This window comes from Miniopterus natalensis, chromosome 2 (genome assembly GCF_054644295.1).
Source record: "Miniopterus natalensis isolate mMinNat1 chromosome 2, mMinNat1.hap1, whole genome shotgun sequence".
Taxonomy (NCBI): domain Eukaryota; kingdom Metazoa; phylum Chordata; class Mammalia; order Chiroptera; family Miniopteridae; genus Miniopterus; species Miniopterus natalensis.
Window position 1 is genome coordinate 183,513,535 of NC_142082.1, and position 20,583 is coordinate 183,534,117.

Below are 20,583 nucleotides of genomic sequence, written 5' to 3' on the forward strand. Positions count from 1 at the left end.
CATGGAATTAAGGCTCCCAGCTCCCCCGAGGGCCAGAGAGGAGTGGGCAGGTGGCCAGTGAGGGCCTTTGGGATTCCTTGCAGGAGCTCTGGGGCTGGCAGGAGGCTGAGAAAAGGACCTCGCTGAGCAGCAGCTGTTTCGTCCAACTTCTGTACTCGCCCCTTGCTCTTTATCAGTCAGTGGAGGGATCCAGGAAGGGCTTGCTCTTAAGAACTCCGCAGATTCGGCTCCAAGTTGCAGTTCTGTCGGGACTGCGGGCAGTTCGCTGAACTGGAGTTCCCAGACCTGTGTCCTCTTCTGCAAAGTGGGGTGACTCCAGCCTCCCCCAAGGGTTGTCTACAGTGCATGAGCTCACCACATGCCCTGGAGCCTGCTCTGGGCCCTCCCTACACCCTGTCCTGTCTCTCCATGGTAGCCTGGGGCTGGCAAGGTGTAGGCTGGTGTCCTCCCTGGGCAGCAGGCAGTTCCCCTGGGCTGTGACTCATCCCCAGAAGTGGAGTGCAGGGGCCCTATCACCCATCAGATCAGGTGGCTAGGTGACAAAGATTCGTTCAGGGCCCTTCGTGAGCGGGCAGTGACACTGCAGTGGCAGCTGCCCACCTCACTCCTGGCTCCCTGTGAACTCAGTGCCCGGATGGGGTGCTTTTCTGGGCAGCTTCACCAGGTTTGGTGAGTGTGGCCACGGCAGCCTTCTCATCTCCTTGCTTCACTCTGGCCTTTCTTCTCACTTCACCCACGTGAGCGTGGAGGGCTGAGATTTGACTCAGCAGAATGGCCCACTGGGCCTCCTCAGGTGAGTCTGGCTCTTGGAGCCTGTTCCTTGGGGGTGTTTGGAGATGGGCACGTTCTGTGCAGATGGTGTAAGAGCAGAGTTCAGGGCCCAGCGCACAGCAGGAGCTCAGGAAATGTTCAGGGAGGCCCGGCCAGAAGTGGTCTCTGGTGTGGTCGTGCTGTCTGGGCCTCAGGAAGGGAGGGAGATGCCAGCCTGCTGCCCACATTGGGGAAGCCTAGGCCGCACAGTGGCAGGTTTGGGGGAAAGGGGAACCCTGAGGGGCTCAGGTGCCTCAAAATCTACCTCTGGTGTAGCAGGGGCAGTGGGACAGGGACACAGCCCCTTGGGCAGCAGCCTGCCTAGGATCTCACCCAGCCCCAAGGCTGGTAAGTGCCAGCACGTCTAGCAGCTGAGGTGAGCGTGAGGTACACACATGGCCCAGAGACTGTCACACTCACGAGATCAATGGTTTATTGATTCTTTTCCTAAAATACTATACATTTAAAGAAACTCCTGAACTGAAAAGACCTGACAATTTTTGGTAATCTGTAGCAAAGGTATGAGGATTTCTGCTGGTAAGTCTTCAAGATAAACACATACACACATTCACCTTCCAAGCAAGACGTCATGCTCACTGGAACATAGTAAATGCATAGCTTGTGATGGCAGCGGCCACCTCTCCACGTCTGTTACACAAAATAAAAGCTTTCCCCCTCCCCCCTCCCTGCCCATGATTACAGTGTAGCTTCCTGCTGCAGCACATCTGCTCCCTGATGACCAAGGACACTCAGAAGAGACCCTTGTGCTATGGGGTGAGACCCAGCTTTTGTTGGCTCACAAGGAATATGGGTGACTGAAGTCTGCAACTGCTGGGAAGACCCGGAGTTTTACAGTGTTCTGCTACGGAGGGGACGAAGGCTAGTCAGCAGGTGGACCCACAGCTGGCCAGTGGGGCAGACTTCCCTCCAGCAGTGTCCACTTCAGAGGCTCAGGGCCCACATCCTGAGCCTGGAGCAGCCAGGCCTGGGTCCGAATGCCACGGTCTTCAAGCAGTTTACACATTAAATCCACTGTCAAGAGCCTTTAAATCTCATGAAAACAGTAGACAAGCTCTTTAGATTCTCTGAATATCGAGTAATATATACAGACAGACACCAGGACAAGACAGTCGAACACACAGGCTCTTTGATCTATAGGTGCCTTTGCCTGAAAAGCTAGGTCTTTTCAGTGTAGCCTCCACAGCACGGACAGTTACTAATCTGCAAGAGCCAAGTTTTAAGAATGAAGAGTGGAAATAGTTTTTAAATATGGTGACTCTGGGGAGTACTACAGGCGGCCATTTCTGACACCCACGCATTCACAGCAGAAACCCAAACATAATGTGGTCCCTTCTTCCACTGTGATCTGCCTCAAAGGTCTTGTCTAAATGCACCAGGCGCTCGCAGCTGGCCCAGGCAGTGGCGGTTGAGTAACAGTACAACATGAAACAGGTACCACTCTCACGCCTGTGTACAGCAGTCTGTGCCATAACTAAGCCTAAGTGAATGGATGAACAGGCATTCAACAAGTACAACTGGTACACAGCCTTTAAATTAAGAACCTCAGAAAATGGCATGTAAGTTTGTTCATTTAAGCTGAGGGTGATGAGCGCATCAGAGAAAGGAATCAGTGGAAGAATCAGTATAACCCACCAGACGCAGAGGAGACGCAGAAAGAGGTCAAGAATACACAGGTCCATGATAAGCCACACGCGGGGAGCGGGGAGCGGGGAGCGGGCAGGGCTGGGGACGTCGGTTGTACTGCATCTTCCTGTGCTCAGCTCTCTCCGTCTGCGCCGTAGAAAGGCAGCCAAGTCCTAGGTGAAATGACCAGCTCATCCGTCTTCAAGAGACACCATGAAGCCAAGAGCAACAGAACCATCATCTGCAGGAAAAGGAGTGGACGCCCACACGGCTGGCTGGAGGTGCCAGAGTGCTGCCCAGGCTGACGGCTAACGGAGTTCCTGGGACCGCACCCCTCCGCCAGCCAGCCCACTGGGCTGTCACTGGATCGCCTCGACGTAATTCGCTGGGTACAGGCCAACCTGCCCATTGTCCAAGCGTCCCTTGCACCAGCCCTGCTCATCCTCATCCTCTATCTTGGTCAGCTCGTCCCCTGCAAGACAGAAAGGGAGGGGCCTTGGTAAGCCAGCACGTGACACACTGACCACCGGTCAGCCTCCTTCGTGTCTTAGCCCCAGCCCGCAGGGCGTCTCTAACTTGGTGGGAAGGGCAGGCCTCCAGGGGTGAGGGGAGGCAAGGGCCTGCTCATTTCCCTACTACACTGCATTTTGAGCTGCCTTCTCGGGCCTCTCTGCAATCTAGAGAGAGATCTGTCACGGAGTCACCCTTCCTAAGCCAGCAGCTCCTAAATGCCACAGTGGCTCAGGGACTCCACAACTAAAGGCTGTAGGCCCTGTGCCTTCCTGATCCGCCAGGCCAGGTCAGAGGACTCCTTCCAGGGGGCCACCTCCCTCCCGAGCCCCGCCCACTCGCTCTTGTCTCCTTCAGCCTCGCTGCCATGGTCTCAGGCCTCCTTTAATCTGAGTTCAAACTGTAGGGGTGGGCACCCATCATTCTATCCCCTGCACCCAGCTCAGAGCCTGTCCTCTGACTTAAAAAACCACCCCCACCCGGCACTCCAAGGTGGAAGCCGTGAGCGTGGTTCTGGAGTCTCCCCGTGGTTCTCTGTGTTAGGTGGTTTGATTTACCTTTTGTTGGTTCAGACATGAGGGAACCCCTTCCTCAGGCCAGGTGCTGGGTACTGGAGGAGACTCAGAGATGAGAGACAGAAGGAGCCCTGGTCCCTTAAGGGGACAGACCAAGGGACAAGGGCCACCGGCGTGGTCAGGGCTGTGGTGAGGGAAGGTCCAGGTCTGGTGTTTGCCTGTTCAGGGCAGACAGAGCAGCCCAGGGCCAGGGGACAGGTGAGGAGCCGCCTGGGCTCTGGCTGTGAGCACCTGGCAGGGTCAGGGCCGGGGCGGAGAAGAACGGCAGCCCGGGTGCAAGTTTGTCTTTATTCAGTCGGCAGCTTTGTATTTCTCGTTGGCATTTTGGTCCCTTTTTCAGGCTTGGTTGCAGTTTCATGCCTGTCTAGCAACACTTGCCCTGTTTTATTAGCAGCAGTACTGATCAAGACACCTGTGGGCCAGTACCCAGGGGTGCCAGGGATCCCAGGGCTGCTGGGTTCAAACCCCAGAGCTGCTGTCATGGGCTAGGAGACCTGGCAAACTGCTGCCCCCTGGGCCCTGTCTCCTCATCTGTGGACAGGGTGCTGTGGGGACAGGGACAGTGCCTGGTGCACCATTACTCCCACATGACATGGCCATTCCCCCTGGGGCTGGGCCACAGATGGGCCCTCCCCCACCCCACCAGCCACTTCTGTCAGCACTGTCGTGTGAACTGGACTCAGCAACATCATGGTGAATGCAGGGACTGCAGGGTGAGCCAGTGTGAGGAGCAAACCTCCATCTGCTCCCATCCCCTGGCCCTGAGTGTCGCAGCACGGTTGGCGCTGTGACCCTGGTTTCTCTCATCCTGCCTGCCCAGGCTGCTGGGCTCCTAGGCACACAGTGAGACCCAACAAGGTGATGACCTCAGTGCACCCAGGACCCAGAGAAGTGACAAGCAGCCAGAGCACACAAGAGACAGAAGGAAGCAGCACTGCGGGAACTAATGCCACATTGTGAAAAAGACAACACAAGACAAACTGACAGGAAAGCCTCCAAGTTGTAAACGTGAACTGGTGACTAGAAACACTCCTTTCAGTCAGTTTGCTTCTGACAATTCACTCAGAGCAGAAGGAAATATTTTAAATCTATAAAATGGCTGAATAAAGAACCTAATAGGTAAGATTGAGAAAGAATTACAAATATAAGTAAATCAACAAACAAAGAAGGAAAAGATGTCAGGAAACCAAAGATGTCAGGAAACTGGACTAAATGCTTAAAGGGCACATAAGAACTTTCTGCAACCAGCTGGGGCGCCTAAGGACCAAGCCTGGGGTGGAGTGGCAAGGGACAGCCAGCTGGCCTGCTGAGTGCAGAGGGAGGGAGGCTGAAGGCTCCTCTCCCCAGGCTCCCTGAAGGATGGTTAGGAGCAGGGACCCTCAGACACAGCTTCTCCTGCCCCCCCCCACCTGCTTAGGGGGTCAGATGTAGGGGTCTGTCTCAGAGGTGTAGCCCTTAGAGGGGTGATGCTGGAACTGGGGTGGCTCTTAAGAGGCCACACTGTGTTGCTAGGCCACTGGAACCTCCTTAGACTCTAAATCTTTTCAAACTGCAATTCATCTTGGTGAACTGCAAGGTGCTGGGTGGTCCTAGGGATTAGCACTTCCTGCTCCAGTGCCCTGCTGTGCCCAGGCCTTGCCCAGCTAGGGGTGACATCTTAGGCAAAGGCACAGGGCACCTCCCTGTCTGCTAAGCTCTGGCATTGAGCATCTGCTACTTCTGAAGTGGGGGGACCCACACATGAAACTAGAAGGAATTTTAGCAAACTTTAAGTAAAACAAGCCTCCCCAGCAGGTTAGCAGCATTCATCTGGATGCCAGAGGGGAGCCACCTACCAGCCTTGAAGCTCAGCTCGTCATGCTCTTGCCCCTCATAGTCGTAAAGGGCCCGGACCCGCACTTCTGTCCCCGAGGTGGCATCCTCATCAAACGGATTGGAGTCCCCATTGGCATCCGTGGAGGAGAACGGGTTGTTAGACTCGTCATCTGACCAGTCAGTGGGGTAGCTCTGCGTCTTCTCGTAGCTGCTCACGCTGCAAGAAAGGGTGGACCAGGACCCTGAGCATGGGGCTGCCAGGGGCAGGAGGCCCTGGGGCTGCGCTGGGCACTCCTTCCGCAGGAGCACAGCCCCCTCAGCATCATAGGCGGGCAGGCTCCCTGCCGGGGCCCACACCAGCTCCTGGCAGAGGCAGGGTCATGGCTCCAGCAGGGCCACCCAGCTGGCCTGTCTTCCTGTGCGGAGGCCTTGACTATGGTTAATGGAGGACAGATAGAAAGCGACCACAGACGGTTAACTGGTGCCCCCCTCCCTGAGGAACTGAAAAGCCAGAGACTGTCCACAGCTGGCAGCCGGGCACCGCCGCAGGCTTCATGCACTGCTCTGAGAGCCACAGGACGAGACCCTGGGCAGAGACGGAGAAGGACAGAGCGAGTGAGGAGGAAACCAGAGGGAAGCGTCTGTTCACCAACTTTTTGGCCTTAACGTCCTCCTTCTCACTGACGGTGCTCCCCGTGTCGTCCTCGTCCTCGAAGGGGTTGTAGCTGGACAGTGACTGCGCTGACCGTGTGGGGATGCTCGGGACACTAAGGTCGCTATGGGGAGAAAGAGAGCTTTCAGGGGACCCCAGCTTGGCAGCCCGAGGTCCCGGGCGCTCCCAGCTGCAGGGCTGCAGGGCCAAGGCTAAGGCACAGATCAGACGGGAGGGACATGCTGCCTGAGCAGAGAGTGGTTTCAGCAAAACACCCGCAGTACTCCGGCTGTTACACACACAGTGTCTGAGAGCAGGTTTGCACTCTCCCTCGCATCTGGATGCACTGTCCCAAACAGGAACCCTGGGGGAGCCCTCGGGGGTTCTGTCCAGTCCTCTACACTCCTGTGAGCCAGCAGGCAGACAGCCTGTAGGGCTCGGAGCCCCGCTAATGAGAGGCAGCCTCCGGAGCTCTGCAGACCCCACAGCACAGCGCACCCCCTCCTGACTACTAACAGGTCCAGCAGCCTCCTCCTTGGTTCTTCTGGGCTTGGAGCTTCCAAAAAGCAGCACCGGAGCCCCCTGAACAATTCTGTCTAGGAAGAAAGAACCACTTTCATGCTCCAGAGAGAGAAAACCCATCTGTACAACAATGCCAACTGCCTACTGTGTGCCAGGCCTGGAAGGACCAAAGAGAAATTAGACCCAAGCCTGGCCTGGGGGCTGACAGCCAGGGGTGAAGGTTTGCAGGAACTGCAGGTGCTAAGCACAGAACAGATGGTAAAGAAGACGGGCCCCCAAGAGCCCGGCACCCCACCATGTAACTCTGAGCTGAGGGGCCTGAACACTAAATCCCAGGACAGAGCTCTGGCGGCCAGCTCCACCTCTGTGGAACAGGCACTCAGAGTGCTGGATGCATGGCTCAGAGCTGGGGGGGAGGGGAAGAAATGCCTCAAATGTCACCTGAGTGACCCCACATGACTTCACCAACTTCAGGCCTGGTGAAGGGCACTGGACCCCAGCCTGCTTGCCGCCAACACCTGGGCCACATGTCCGAGACCACCAGGCCCCCCTCGGCACCTTTCTCTGACTTTCTGAGGGGGTTGGTCCCGAGCAGCTGAGTTTGTGCAGCAGCCCAGGCAGACTGGGGTGGCAGCTCACCCTCCCCGTCACACAGGTGCTGGCATGATCCCTGGGATAGTGCTTACTGCTCTAGTCACTTAACCAGGCCCACTGCCCAGATGGCAACAAAGGAGCCGAAAGACAACGTCCACATCTGCCCAGGGTATCCGGGTGGGGGCGTCAGTGCCTGGGGCCACAGAAAAGCCCCTGGAGGCTGTGCCGAACCGCTCCCAGGGAGGGTAGCCTGCAGCCACAGCTCTGCTGAGAGTGGCAATGCCTATCTGATGGGGACTCTGCGGTGGGCACAGGCCTTGTCCAGCACACTTTCCAGGAGGTTCTCATGATGTCAGTGCTACCTCTTCTATCCAAACTATGAGAAATAACCCAAGGCTCTCAACAAAGAGGTGATTTCAGAAAGGTGACACCTGACAGTGCCCCCCCTCCCCCGGCACCTGCATACAGCCTGGGGGACGTACAAACCTGACTAGGATACCTGAACCTGCCTGAAGGACACGGACAGTGACTTCCACCTGCCTGTGTGCACCACTGGGGACACATAATGACCAACACCTGACATCAGCTCCTCCCCTCACTTGGGGGCCAAAGCATGTTTGTGGCAAAGGCTCCCTCTCTGGATCTTTCTGCAGCTCCACTACCTGGTGAACAGCTGATCCTCCCCAGAGATGCCCTGGGGCACCTGCCCACAGAACTCAGATGCCCAGGGAGCATGGGGTCCCTGTGAGGCCCCACTGGGGACTCTCCCAAGTGTCCAAGCCAAGGAGTGGTGGGGCAATCCTAGCCCATGTAGAGGGCCCAGGGATGGAGGCTGCCAGTACCCACCTGCTGGGCTTGTTCTGCAGAGCCTGGTCGCCTGTCTGGTTGATGCCTGTCAGAGTGACGCCATCACTGGGCTTCTTCTTCTCTCGCCGGCTGAGAGTTCGGTTCATATCTGCAGACCACTCCTAGGCAACAGGCCCCAAGGGAGAAATCGGGAAGGAAGTTCATTTGTTTGAGGCCACATCAATCTAAAACATGGGGCAGGGGGCTTGGCCTTCAAGCTGAAGACCCTCCTGTCTATGCCCTAAATTGAACCTGAGCAAGCCTGTGACAGGGAAACGAAACCCTGGGTGCACATAACATCAGGGGCTCGGTGGCCAGTGCATCACCAAAGGGGCAAATAAGCTAACGGGCCACTCAAGTCTCCAAGGAGTGGCGCCCTCCCCTGGCCCTCTTTGCTGTTTTGTCAATCTAAAGGAGCGGGGCAGGGGGGTAGGGGGAGCTAACAAAGCAAAGTATTTATCTCCCCAAAGGTTCACTATTTCCCAGCATGTGAACAGTTTAATCAAGTGCCCTAGAAAACACTGGGAGCAGGGGAGAAAGAAGGGGCTGTGGCATGATTTTCCAGAAAAGCATGTGCACACACAGTTGATGAATTCTCCCTCCCACCCGACTGCAGCCACCATCAAACAGCTTTAACCAGTTAGCACGCCATGCCACTCAGTCCCCAGCTTTCCTCACGTGCCGTCACAGAACCTCAAGGTTAGACGCCATCTTAGAAACGTCAAGTCTAACAATTTCTCAGGTGAGGAAACCAAGGCTCAGAAAGAAAAAGTAACTTATCCACACAGAGTTAGTGGCAGACCGCGTCACCTATTTATTCTCAATTGAAATAGGTGACTGAGAACTCAACTGGAACTTGAGTCCCCACAGTGACCTGAATATAAATCTGTCCTGACTGGATGGCTTGCAAGGCTGATGTGACAGCCCCAGACCAACTGTGAAAGGAAGGGCCAGCTGTTAGCCTGGACACGTTTACAGAACCAGGCTATGGACACCACGCACAGACCCCCATGGGCTGGACACACCCTACAAGAGGTTTGGAATTCAATAATTTAGCCATAAAATAGTAACTTACTTCATCCTTGTGGCATGGAAAACAAAAACAAATAATCTCATTAGAGAAAAGTAAGTATGATCCACTAAGAACCGCATGTGCCGTATGTGGGCGCTGGTTCCCAGTCCACTGGATCCAGAGAGAGAGAGGGGCCACCCATGGGCTCTTGCCCAGACACCCACCCACCCACCCAATGAGACAGCCTGTCAAGTCTCCCTTCCCAGACCATTCTGTTGTCTGAGTATTGACTACTGACAGGCAATCTAAGGGATTGGGGTGCAGGGGGAGGTGTTCCAGTGAACCTCCAGCCACATGCACAAGTCTTTAACCCACTTCTTCCCAGTGTCATCGTTGGGGGTGGGAAGGAGGCTGGGCACCTTCTTTCTCCTCTAGGTCCACTTCTACTCAGAAGGGCCCCTGGGCCTGTTTTGTCCCAATGCCTGCTCCTGGCTCCCTGTTGGAGACATCCTAAAGATGGTGAGGGGGCTGGGGGCTCAGCTACAGGGACCCACAGTTATCTGAAGCAGCTTTCTTGTGAAGCTCCAGAAAACGGGCACACATGTGAGGACTGACGAGACTGCAGGCTAAGATGTGCCAAGCAGGCGTCTGTGTGGTCGGCCCAGGGCCAAAACCCAGCCTGGCCCAGGTCACTGAACCCCAGCCACCAGGGAGATAGCTGCTGTCATCATCGCGTTTACACGTGGGGAAACTGAGTCACGGAAAGGGCAAGTGACTTGCTCATCACCTATAGCTGGTAAGTGGTGAGACAGGACGTGACAACCTGGGCTCTGGGAGCACTGAATCGGGGGAAGCCACTGGGCCCGAGTCCAAGGCAGAGTCGCTTCCAGCATCCTCCTTGGAGAGGCCCTGCTCCACTACCAGGAGGGGGGAGACCCTGCCTCAGAGAACAGGGCGGCAGCACTTGTGCCCACTGCCTTCCCTGCTACCATCGGGGTGGGGGGCAGGCGGGGCGGGGGCCCGGTAACCCAATCCTAGGCTCGAAGAGTCTGAGATCCCTAAGCATTTTGCATGTAAAGACACTGCAAGGCTCAGGCGCATGAAAATGGGAAAGGAGAAAAGTGAATCCTGAACCCAAATGTACTGTCTGAAATAGGAAAGTGAGAAGCGAAGATGAGCTACACTGAGTCCACGCTCCCCTGCGGTCCTGGACCAGAGGCAGCTGAGCTGGTGCCCACTGCTCACCAGCCTGGTCTCACTGTGACCACTCCCTTCTGGCCTCCCCAGGTGGAGGGGCGGGGGGGCCTGGCGCGTGTCCCGCATGTCTTGCAGCTCCTGGGACTCACCATCAGGGAATGCCAGTGGTCAACAGGTGACAATCACAGTTAACGAGGAGGAACATAGCTGCACCTTCTCTAGAGGCCCTTCCGTAACGCCTGGAGCTCCGGAAAATTAAACATCGGCGCTTTCTAGCGGAGCCAGGGGCAACGGCTGCCTCATGAACAGGGCAAAGGCCGACGTGGAGTTGGAACGAGAAAGTGTGTGATTCAACCCTGTGGGCCAGGCCCCTGCCAGGCCAAGGGGGTCCTGGGTGCAGCCTCCTCTTACCTCAAACTGCGGCCAGTTCATGGACATGCCTGGCCCGTGGTTGGCTCTGAACCACCTCAGGTCCTCCACCGCGTCGGCAGCTTTGAGGCTCTGCTCCAGTTCACGGTAAATGTTTTTGTAGCTAAATCAGAGAGAAGCATGATTTCTTTGGAAGGCACGGATGGCCACCATTTGTCTCAGCCCAGTGCCTGGCCACAGCAGGCACCGAGGTCTGCAGCTACACCACAGCTGACTTCACACTGAGACCAGGACACCCCACCCAGCTCGGCTGCGTGCTCACCTGGCCTCAACGTGCACAGACGACCACCACCAACCATGGTGTGGAAGCCACAGCTCTGGCTTCTAACAAGTCAGCTTTCAATCACCAGGTGCAACTTGGCTTTGCTCTGTATCAGATGATACAAAAAGCACCGGCATCTGGGCCACACAGGCCACCAATCCAGGTGGTCCCACTTACTCAGGCCCAGAATCCAGTGCCAGGAAAGTTCCTCCTCACCCCTTCAGAAAGCTAGGTTTACACTTAGCCACACAGAAGTAGTATGTGAAGCCGTCACCTGGGGTGGGGACCCCTCTGCTGGACAGCTCACAGCAGCTCGCCCTCCTAGGAAGCTGATCCCGTGGAGCAGGAGTACGTGTTGCTGCGGGGCATGGCATTTTCACTCCTAACTCCTATGGCTGGCAAGTCATTTACACTCCCTGGGCCTCAGTTTCCTCCATGAAGTGAGCACAATGCCATTTGTTATGAGTTGAATTGTGTCCTCCAAAAGATATGTTGAAGTCCTAACCCCCAGCACCTCAGAGTGTCACCTTATTTGGACACATGGTCTTTAAAGAGGTAATCAAGTTAAAATGATGTCATTGGGGTGGGCCTTAATTGGGCATCTTTTTATAAAAAAGGGGGAATTTGGACACAGAGGGAAGACGGTCATGGGACTGAAGTGACAGTCTATAGCCCAGGAAGGCCAAGGATTGGCAGCAAACACCAAAAGCTGGAAGAGGCAGGCAGATGCTGCGCTAGAGCTGTAGACTGTCCCTTCAGTCCCATGACCATCTTCCCTCTGTGTCTGTGTCCAAATCCCCCATTTTTTTAATAAAAGGGAGCACGCCCAGCCAACACTGGATCTCCCAGAACTGCGAGAGAATACACTCCTGCTGATGCAAGCCACCCGGTCTGTGGTATTTCGTCACAGCAGCCCCAAGACACTGCTACACCATCTACCACCAGGGTGGCTTGGAGGACTACGGCCAGGCATGCCAGCCAAGGCCAAGCACTCACATATGGGAGCTACTCTGCACACACAAGAGCCTGCCAGCCCAGCCCTGCCCCAGCCAGCTGTGCAGCCTCAGGCAAGTCACTTAACCTCACCCAGGCTCAGCTGCCTCATCAACAATGCCACCTACTTTACAGACTGCCGTAAAGATTAATTAAATGGTGAAAGCGTAGCTGTGCAATAATTGTTGCTCTCAGTTTTTTATACAGAAGAAGACAAAGGGAATGTAATTTCCTGCTAACAAGCCTTGACTAGTGAGACGATTCTAAATGGCTCTGCTCTGTGGATGACAGAAGTCTATATCCACAGTTAGCCCAGACCTCTGCCCTGAGCAAAGGCATCATGGGACCAAAGACAGAGAAATGCAAAAGAAATTTCCCAGCCTCCACATCACGATTCAGATCTGAGCCTCCGAGGGTCTGTGCTGCCCGGGCCTAGAACCACTGAGAAGTCAAGGACCGAGCTGGCAGCCAGCTGGTCTGGACAGAGAGGACTTATAAGGGGCCTCAAAGTCAGACCATCGTGGGGGCAGGGTGTGCCAGCCCGGAAATGCTGGACTTGCATGGATGACTTCAAATTCAACAACCGGGGCAGGTCCGAGCCATAGCCGTCCTCCTGCATGGACCCAGAGTCCTGTATGCAGAGCTGGCAGAGCACGGCCCCTTCCTGCATGGCAAGAGGCTATCGGGCTCAGGCCAGTGACAGGGTGCGCGGGGAGCCACTGACAGGCTCAGCAGAGGGGCTCTCCCCAGACAGGAGAACATAACAACCGTGAGAAGATCTGACAAACACTGCCACCCCAAGGCTGGAGACTAGCAACTGAGCTTTGCTCAAAAGCAACAGTCCACTGACTTCACCGTGACATGCTTTGTGGCTAAAAGGACACTTACCTGGCCACGTTTGACAGGTCCAGATGCTTCTGAACCTCCAGCAGAACTTCCCGGAAGAAGCGTAGGCGCTTCTCCTCGAATTGCTGGCACTGCTCAAACACCTGCTCCATGTTCTCCATGTACTGGGGGGTGCTCTGGTCCAGCTCCTTCAGGGACTTCTCATACTTTTCTTTGGTCTGTAGGAAATGCAGACACCACAGAGGAAGGTTCACCAGCCAAGAGTAAGTGAGCCTGGCTCTGCGCCACACGGGTCCTCAGGCTTGTGTCCCTTTCCACCACTTCTGAATTCAGCACCAACTAGACTTACTAATCAGGTGACAATATTATGCCAGCCACTCTGGGTGACTTGTATAAGGAATAAACACCATGCGAAGCTGTCACCCGTATCTAAGGAGCACCCCAATCTGTGTCCTTTGCACCCCTCAAGTCCCTTGATGGTGGCAGCCTCTCCCCCTCCCCCAGAGCAAAGCAGACAGTGGGGCCAGGGCACAGGCCCAGCCCCGGCTCACTTCCTGGGAACTATTAAATTACAAGATGCTGTCTCGTGTTTAAGTCCTGTGACACAGACCTTCCAGGCAGAGACCTACCTGTCTCTGAGGAGCCCTTCATAAACACACACATCCCATTTGATCTCACTAATCCACTGCAGGGGAAGGGGGAGTGGCCCTCCCTTCACAGTGGAAGACACAGAGAGCATCCAGATGCCACACCGCCTCTTCACAGTCTCTTCTTGACTGAGAGTCCCTGCCGCTTTCCTCCCCCAAACTCCTGGGACCTTCACTGATGAGGCTGCCAGAAAAATCTTTCCTGCTCCAGGTCCCTGAGCTCCCTATGGTGCCAGCACACCAGCCTCTACCCCTCCACTGGGACTAACTCCCATACCAGAGCAAGCCCTCTAACCCGTCTGGTCCTCCACACCTCTGCCCTCCCTTCTTTCAGTGGCTCCTTGTCAGCAATGTCTCAAGCTCCTTACTTTGCCTGACTTCAAGGCCATTGGCAATTTGGTCCTCAGAACCCTCCATACCAGCTCATACATCGGCTCCCCGCTTGTGGACATTCACACCTCCACATCCCGCACAAGTGTTCCTTCCCGCTCTCTGCAGCAACCCCAGTGCCCCAGCACCTTATCCCCGAGCACAGAAATCCTGAGCTGGGCACAGTGGGCTCTGGTGAGGCCTTCCCAAGGGCAGGAATGTGTGTTACTGCGGTCTCCCTCTATGCACCTAGGCAACCAAGCAGCAGCAAAGGCTCCCGTGTGCCAGATGTGCAAACGGGAGAGGCAGGTGCACACATCGCGTGAAGAGACCCTGCATGATTTACCTTAAGAACGTCTTGCTTGCATTTTTCTACTTTGTCTTGCAATTTCTTAAGCTGTTCAGGGTTGAGGGATGGGTCCACTTTGCTATTGCTTTCTCGTGATATGGCCAACTTCTCCTCTTTGCACGCTGCGTGGTAGGCTTTCTTTGCTGCTTCTACCTACAGGGAGAAGGCATTTCTAAACATCGTGATTCTGAAAGGTCAAAATCCTCGCCTGAGGCTACAGAGACCATGGGAAGTGCTAGTGCTATCAGGAGGCGAGGAAAGAGCAGGCACAAAGCTGTGTGCTCAGTCTAGTTACAAGTGGTTATAACAGGACTTCATTCAACAGACATTGACTGGTGTCTGCTTTGTGCTGGGCGCTGTCCTAGGCACCAGGGAGGGATACGGCACCAGACAAAGGACTTGGGCATTCATGGGGCTTAGGGTCTAGCTGGGGAGGCAGCTACAAGAAACAGTTGAAGTTCAGGGTAAATTAAGTGATAAGTGCCAAGGAGGAGAAGCAAGGAAGAGACAGAAGCCAGCGGTGGGGCCGGGCCGGTGGGGCTGCGCTGGAAAGCCGCCCAGATGACGGGGAGCCAGGATTAGAGGGGCCATCTGAGGGAAGTATGCCAGGCAGTGGGAAGAGCAATGCAAAGGAAGTTTCACAAGAGAAACCTAACAAGAGGTGGGTCCTAGGCCACACTTCCCACAGTTTTTAATGGCTACTGTTTCTATATACATACACACATGCACAGAGATACTGATGTGTGTGTAATTTATTTAATGGGAGCTTCCTTACTTGAGCGAGTCACAGATTTCATTCTGGAGAGGAGAGATGAGTTTGCACCCACAGCCTCATGAGGGGGATAGTGTCACTACAAATGGGGCCAGGGACAAGACGGGAATGGCAAAGGCCAAGATACAGAGGAAAGGAGGAAAGACTGTTGTTCCAACCAGAAGACTCAGGCCTGACGGAGTGATTCTGAGGGGGAGGAGGGCAGTGCCACTCCTGAGAAAAGCCGGGGAGTGGGAGGGGATGGAGGGAAGAGGCACCTCTACCCCCGGAAGGGGCTTGGCCAGGCTGCAGGTGGGGGTCCGCAAGTGCAGGGGGCGGGGAGGGGATGTGTGTACGTCTGAAAGCCTCCAGCGAGCCAAGCCTGGACAAGACTCAGTGGCTTCAGTCGCTCCTTTCAGAAAAATGAATCTCAGTATCATTTGCAAATTTGAAAGAAAAACACATATAAGAGAAAGGAAAACTATAATCCTTTCTACTAGCCCAAAGGGGCTTTTAAACCTCTCTAGCAGATAGTTCCCAGGCTGGGGGAAGTAGTGTTAGTGGGTAAGAGTCTGGGTTTTGAGCTCAGTCACCAGCGTGCGGTTCTGATCCTCAGTGTCCTGACTGTAAAATGGGTTGATGAGGATTCAGTTTAAGTTTGGAACTTAGGTAAATGTTAGTGACTAAGGGCTTTCTGATGCTAACAGACAGCAGGAATTCCTGGGTGTGCGGGAGGGGAGTGCTGCTGGTGGGGAGGGCTAGGGCAGAGGTCCCTAGCCAGGGGCACAGGTCTGGGGGAGGGGAGCAACCTGCAGGAAGGGAAGTGACCTGCAGGAGGGGAGCACCTCTTTCAGCTTCTTGGCCCAGGGCTTCTGTGCCTTCCGAAAGCCGTCCTCGGCTTCTTTGGTCTCCTTAAAACCCCCCATCATCTGCTTGTGAAAGGCCTCCTTCTGCCAGTTCTTGATCTTCTCAAAATCTTCGTTCATCAGCGAGGCCTTCACCTCCAGGTGCAGCTCGCTCACCTTCTCCGCCTCAGACATGACGGCCATCCAGGCCTTCTCCACCGTCCCGTACTGAGGCCCTGCACAGGAGAGAAGCTGGTGGTCACCTGTCACTGCGGGGCGGACAGGCCCCAGGTGGGGATTTCCTGTCAGTCTCTCCCAGCTGTGGGGGACTTGGGGCCAGCAGCCCGACGTCTGGCCAGGAGGTTCCTTTTGGTTGTTTCAGAAACTTTTCTCAGTGGCTGTTCCTTTTTCAGTCCTTGGGATGATGAAGAGAATAAGGAACTGAAGGCGAGTCAGCTCGGCCATTCTTTTGTTCAGGAACTTGGGAGGGTACACAATTTCCTCTTCTAAAGTCACTGGGCTCTTTAAAAGCTCAAATTTCTGCAGTTTTAATTTGTGTAAGGCTGGCTGTAGGAGGAGGGGTCTTCTTAAGTAAGCTGACCTCTCTCCCAGGCCACGTCCCTCTGGGGGGTTCCTCAGCACCTGGCCCCCTCTACACACTCTCCCCCAGGACTGAGGGCCAGGACCTGTTATGCACGCCCAGGAAGAGCCGGCTCAGAGCAGGAACTCGAGAACTGCCTGTGGAAGGGAGGACTGTGCCCTCAGCAGAATAGAAGCCCTGTCTTGGGGAAGGAAAGAAAGTTGGAAGCAGGAACCAGCTCTGGCCCAGATGGCAATCTCTAGATAGTGGGGTGGGGTGCCTGAGTCACCTCACTTACTGTTCTCAGAAAGGAAACCCACAGGCCGGCCTGTCATTTTGAGGGTGTGGGGTGGCATGAGGTGAGGGAGGGAGAAAGGCAGAAGCTGGGGATGAAAATGGAAGCCCCAGGTCATCTTCAAGGCGCTCACAGAGGACAGCTACTATTTGAGATGACATAGAGAGGCACTGGTGGGGAGGGGAGGGTAGGTAACCATGGAAGGTGAGCCCCTCTGAACCCCTAATCCCTCGCTTCTATGAAACCAACAGCTCCCTGTCCTGCCTAGGTCCGCAGTGCTGTGGCAGGATCCGCAAGGTGAGGGGCAAGTGCTCTGTGAACCTCAAGCTCTGAATGGACAGAAGGAATTGTGCTAACAGCTGGATCCTGAGAGGCAGAAACAAATGACAACAGCTACCATTTACCAAGGGAGCCGGCCCGACCCTGGCTACTCCTCACCCACGCTCAGCCGCCACGCTGGTCCAGATCCGGGGAGCCCTGCCCTCTGAAACCCCTGGCTTTCCAGGACCCGACCCAGGGGCCTAGTATCCCCTGGTTGGTGCCTTTGAGGATAGCGGTCATGGTAGAACCTGCTCCAAACACACACTGAGAAACTCCTACTAACCCACTCCATCCCAGGAAACCCCATAATCAGTCTAACTGCTGGGAAGTGTTCTGAGCACACACCATGTCCACAGCAGTGTTCTGTCACTAAGCTCCAGAATCTCCTGTTTGGCTAGGGACGGAGAGGAACAAAACCTGTTATCCATTAAAATTCAAAATTGAAGTTCTGCTGGATGTCACTATCCAGTCCTGTCTGATTCACTACATGGCAGAGCTCACAAATCAATGGCTCTCAGGGTCAGAATCATGGGACTAAGCAGCCAGGCCTCTTCTCTGATAGGAGCTCACTCAAGTGTGGGCCCTTAGGGAGCTGTTCTGCATTAAACTGGCAAGTGCAGCATCCATGGGAGACTCAGATGCTGTCCCCAGAGCAGTCCTGCCCTAAGGAAAAGAGGAAGTCTCATGCAGCGTCTGCTGCTTGGTGACAGCACCCTGCTGCTCCCCCAAACAAATCACAGCCCCAGAACTTCAAGACACACTCCTGCCCACTTCCTTAAAAGAGAGGAGACTGGCACAGAGGTCACCAATTTGCCCAGAGCTGTCCTGGGCAGGGGCCACCTTACCCTTCTCCACAAGCTGCCTCCAGCGCCGGGCCCACTCAGTGAGCTGCTGCGCGTATGCCTTCTCGATGCGCGCCCGCTCATGCAGGCAGTTCATGAGGTCGCTGCACAGGCGGTGGCCATCATCAATCCGCTTCACGGTCCGCTTGTAGTTCCCGACCTAGGAGACAGAAGCATGCTGGGAAGCATGGGGCTCAGGGCAGCGGCCCACCTGCCAGCCCCTCCCAGAGTGAGATGGCCTGACCCTCACTGTTGTACAAACAGCCTCCAGGCCAACCAGGTTCCCAAAAGCTCATCCCGTTCCCATTAGAAAGGCATCCGACCTCATTAAATGACAAGCTTCAGGCGTCACTTAACGCAAGAACACACAAAACAGCCATTCAGAGCTTCTCAATGTCCATGCAGCCAGTGCCCATACTCTGACCTGTGGGTCAGGGAGGGAGACAGACCAGCTTGGGGAGGGCTATGATGGAGGGAAGTGAGGGGCCGAGGGCAGCAAGGGGGCATCGCATGCAGACTGAGGGGCCAGCCTTTGATCATCATGAGTATAAACAGTTCTGCTTTGAAGTCATCACATGCTGGATTACTATTGCTTCCTGATCATAGCAATCAACACTATTTCCCACATACTGAGCACCTACTATGTGCCAAACACCGCAATAGGTATATTACACCTCCAAATACTGCCACCGCCCTACAAGCAGGAATAACTGTCCCCATTTTAAGATGAGGAGACCAAGGCTTAGAGAAGTCACATAGTTTGCGAAGATCCCACAGTTGCACACCCTTCTCTGCTTTGATAAGGACTGAGGTGAGTTTTGACAACTTTTTCTTACATATGAAAGGAGAGAGTAGCCCAGAGTAATTGAGAAAATACTAGTGGCTAATTTGGAGAGATAACCAAGTGTTCAATGTTTCATTCTTTGAGCCGCTGACTTGAAAGGACACCAAGTAGCTCATCCTGGACACCAGAAATACATGGTTCCCAGAGGAAATGGGACAGAAAAATGACCTACTGCATTTTCAATCTTTTTCTCCATCTTCAAAAATTCTAGTCAACCTTTTGTCAGTTTTAGCATTTCTAAAATTCTCTGCCCAGCCCTAGCTGGTTTTGCTCAATGGTTAGAGCGTCAGCCTGCGGAATGAAGGGTCCCAGGTTCAATTCCGGCCAAGGGCATGTACGTCAGTTGCTGGCTTGCTCCCCAGCCCCAGTTGGGGTGTATGTGGGAGGCAACCAAGGGATGTGAGGTCTTTCTCACATCAGTGTGGATCCCCCCCCACACACACACTCTCTCTGAAAAGCAAAGGAAAAAATGTCCTTAGAGGTGAGGATTAAAATAATAATAAAAGTCTCTGCCTGGCTGATCATATTCGTATTTCATCCTCGCTGGCAGTGAATATGGAAGCCCCTGGAGACCAGAGCCCCACTCCCACAGAAAGGGTAAAGTCCTCTCTCTGCCATGCAGGCTGTGGAGACCAACAGCACTGCCTATTTTACTCTGGTTCACAGTGTGAACCAGCTAACCATCTGGAACCCAGCTAACCAGGTGAAGAAGGGTGTCGGGGGAATGGTGGGCAGAGCCTGGGAAGGCACAGAACCCACAGCACTACACAGAGATGGGCCGCGATGTCCCCGCTCCCCTGGGGACAGTAGGAGCCTTGGGAGTCAGGTGGCCTGGCAGCCCTCCCCAGAGGCCAGCTGTGATATGCAGCAGGCTTGCTGAAGTGCGTGAGCACCAGGAACCGCTCCCTCCGCAGCCCCCAGCCCAGGCGTGGCCTGGCAGTTAGCCCTCAGTCAGGGAAGCAGGTGAGCAGCTCACCAACACAGGCTGAACCTGAGCTTTCAGCTCCATCCGTCAGCAGCCCCTTTATAGGAAGGCGAAGGAGAGCCCTTCACAACCACTTGAAAGTCACATCACATGCTCACTTCCCATTTAAAATAGAGCCTAGCTGTCATTTTGAAATTTATAGCAGGATGAAAAAAATAAACCAACAAAACCCAAGTCAGTATCGCTGAGCTGGTGCAAGGAGAGCCAAGATCATCATGCTCCATGCATGCCTGACAGTCCCCATGGAAGCACCATGCACACCTGGGTTTCCTCACTGTTACCAATGATATTCAAACTGGTCATCAACATCAAAATATGTTTGCTCTCCAGAAACCTGCCTATCTCTCTGATTTTTAAAACCCTTCTCAAAAGATTTACAGAAAAGGGTGTTTCTTAACAAGGTCCACCTTGGTACAACCCATCAGCACACACAGGATGGGCAAAAGTAGGTTTATAGCTAAAAGAAAAGTAGGAGTACGTGAAACAGTTTATTCTCATATTCTTATTTATTAATTATTGCATTATTTTCTATACAAACTGTAAACCTACTTTTGCCCTACCCTGTATTTAAATAACTACTCTTGAAATCTGAAAAGCAGCAAGGAGTACAGGAAGGATGTTTCCAGAAGCATGTGTTTTACGTTTAAATGCTGGCACTGTGACCACTGCTGGGCCCAGGGGAGAAGGGAGTGCTCAAGACAACAGGCACTGAGATGCTCCAGCCCCACTGACCTTTGCTCAAGGCTCCATATGGGTTTGAGGCAGACCATCACTTAGTCCACATATAGAAACACTCAAGGTACCACTGTTTCCGTCTCCATAAACCACCTTCTGACAGAGCAATGTGGCCATCCAGCTCCCCTGAGCAAGGCGCTGGTGGTCCTCCTCAGAGCAGGGCCACTGGCAGCTGTTTTTCTAAACTGAGATAAATCTACACACACTAATATGCACCCTTTCCAGTAATACTCACATGAGTTCAGATGAAGGTATACCGAGCACAGCCATCACCACATCAAGGCACAGAATACTTCCATCTCCCGACCAAGCC

At 54.4% G+C, this 20,583-nt stretch overlaps 1 protein-coding gene across 5 annotated transcripts in view; it reads right to left on the reverse strand.

The window, feature by feature from the left end:
* Positions 1 to 2,713: 2,713 nt before the first annotated feature.
* The window catches only part of PACSIN2 (protein kinase C and casein kinase substrate in neurons 2), a 112,884-nt gene continuing 95,014 nt past the window's right edge, over positions 2,714 to 20,583 (reverse strand). For 4 of the 5 annotated variants that reach the window (XM_087814958.1, XM_016210240.2, XM_016210241.2 and 1 more), the window contains 9 exons: positions 17,710 to 17,866; positions 15,669 to 15,904; positions 14,070 to 14,225; positions 12,750 to 12,925; positions 10,589 to 10,709; positions 7,969 to 8,090; positions 6,008 to 6,130; positions 5,375 to 5,571; positions 2,714 to 2,926 (listed from right to left, as the gene is read on the reverse strand). In XM_087814958.1, the coding sequence (XP_087671084.1) occupies positions 2,814 to 2,926; positions 5,375 to 5,571; positions 6,008 to 6,130; positions 7,969 to 8,090; positions 10,589 to 10,709; positions 12,750 to 12,925; positions 14,070 to 14,225; positions 15,669 to 15,904; positions 17,710 to 17,866 (1,401 nt within the window). In that variant the 3' untranslated portion in view covers positions 2,714 to 2,813. The remainder of the gene's footprint in view (positions 2,927 to 5,374; positions 5,572 to 6,007; positions 6,131 to 7,968; positions 8,091 to 10,588; positions 10,710 to 12,749; positions 12,926 to 14,069; positions 14,226 to 15,668; positions 15,905 to 17,709; positions 17,867 to 20,583) is intronic. The other variant, XM_016210243.2, reaches the window with a different exon arrangement.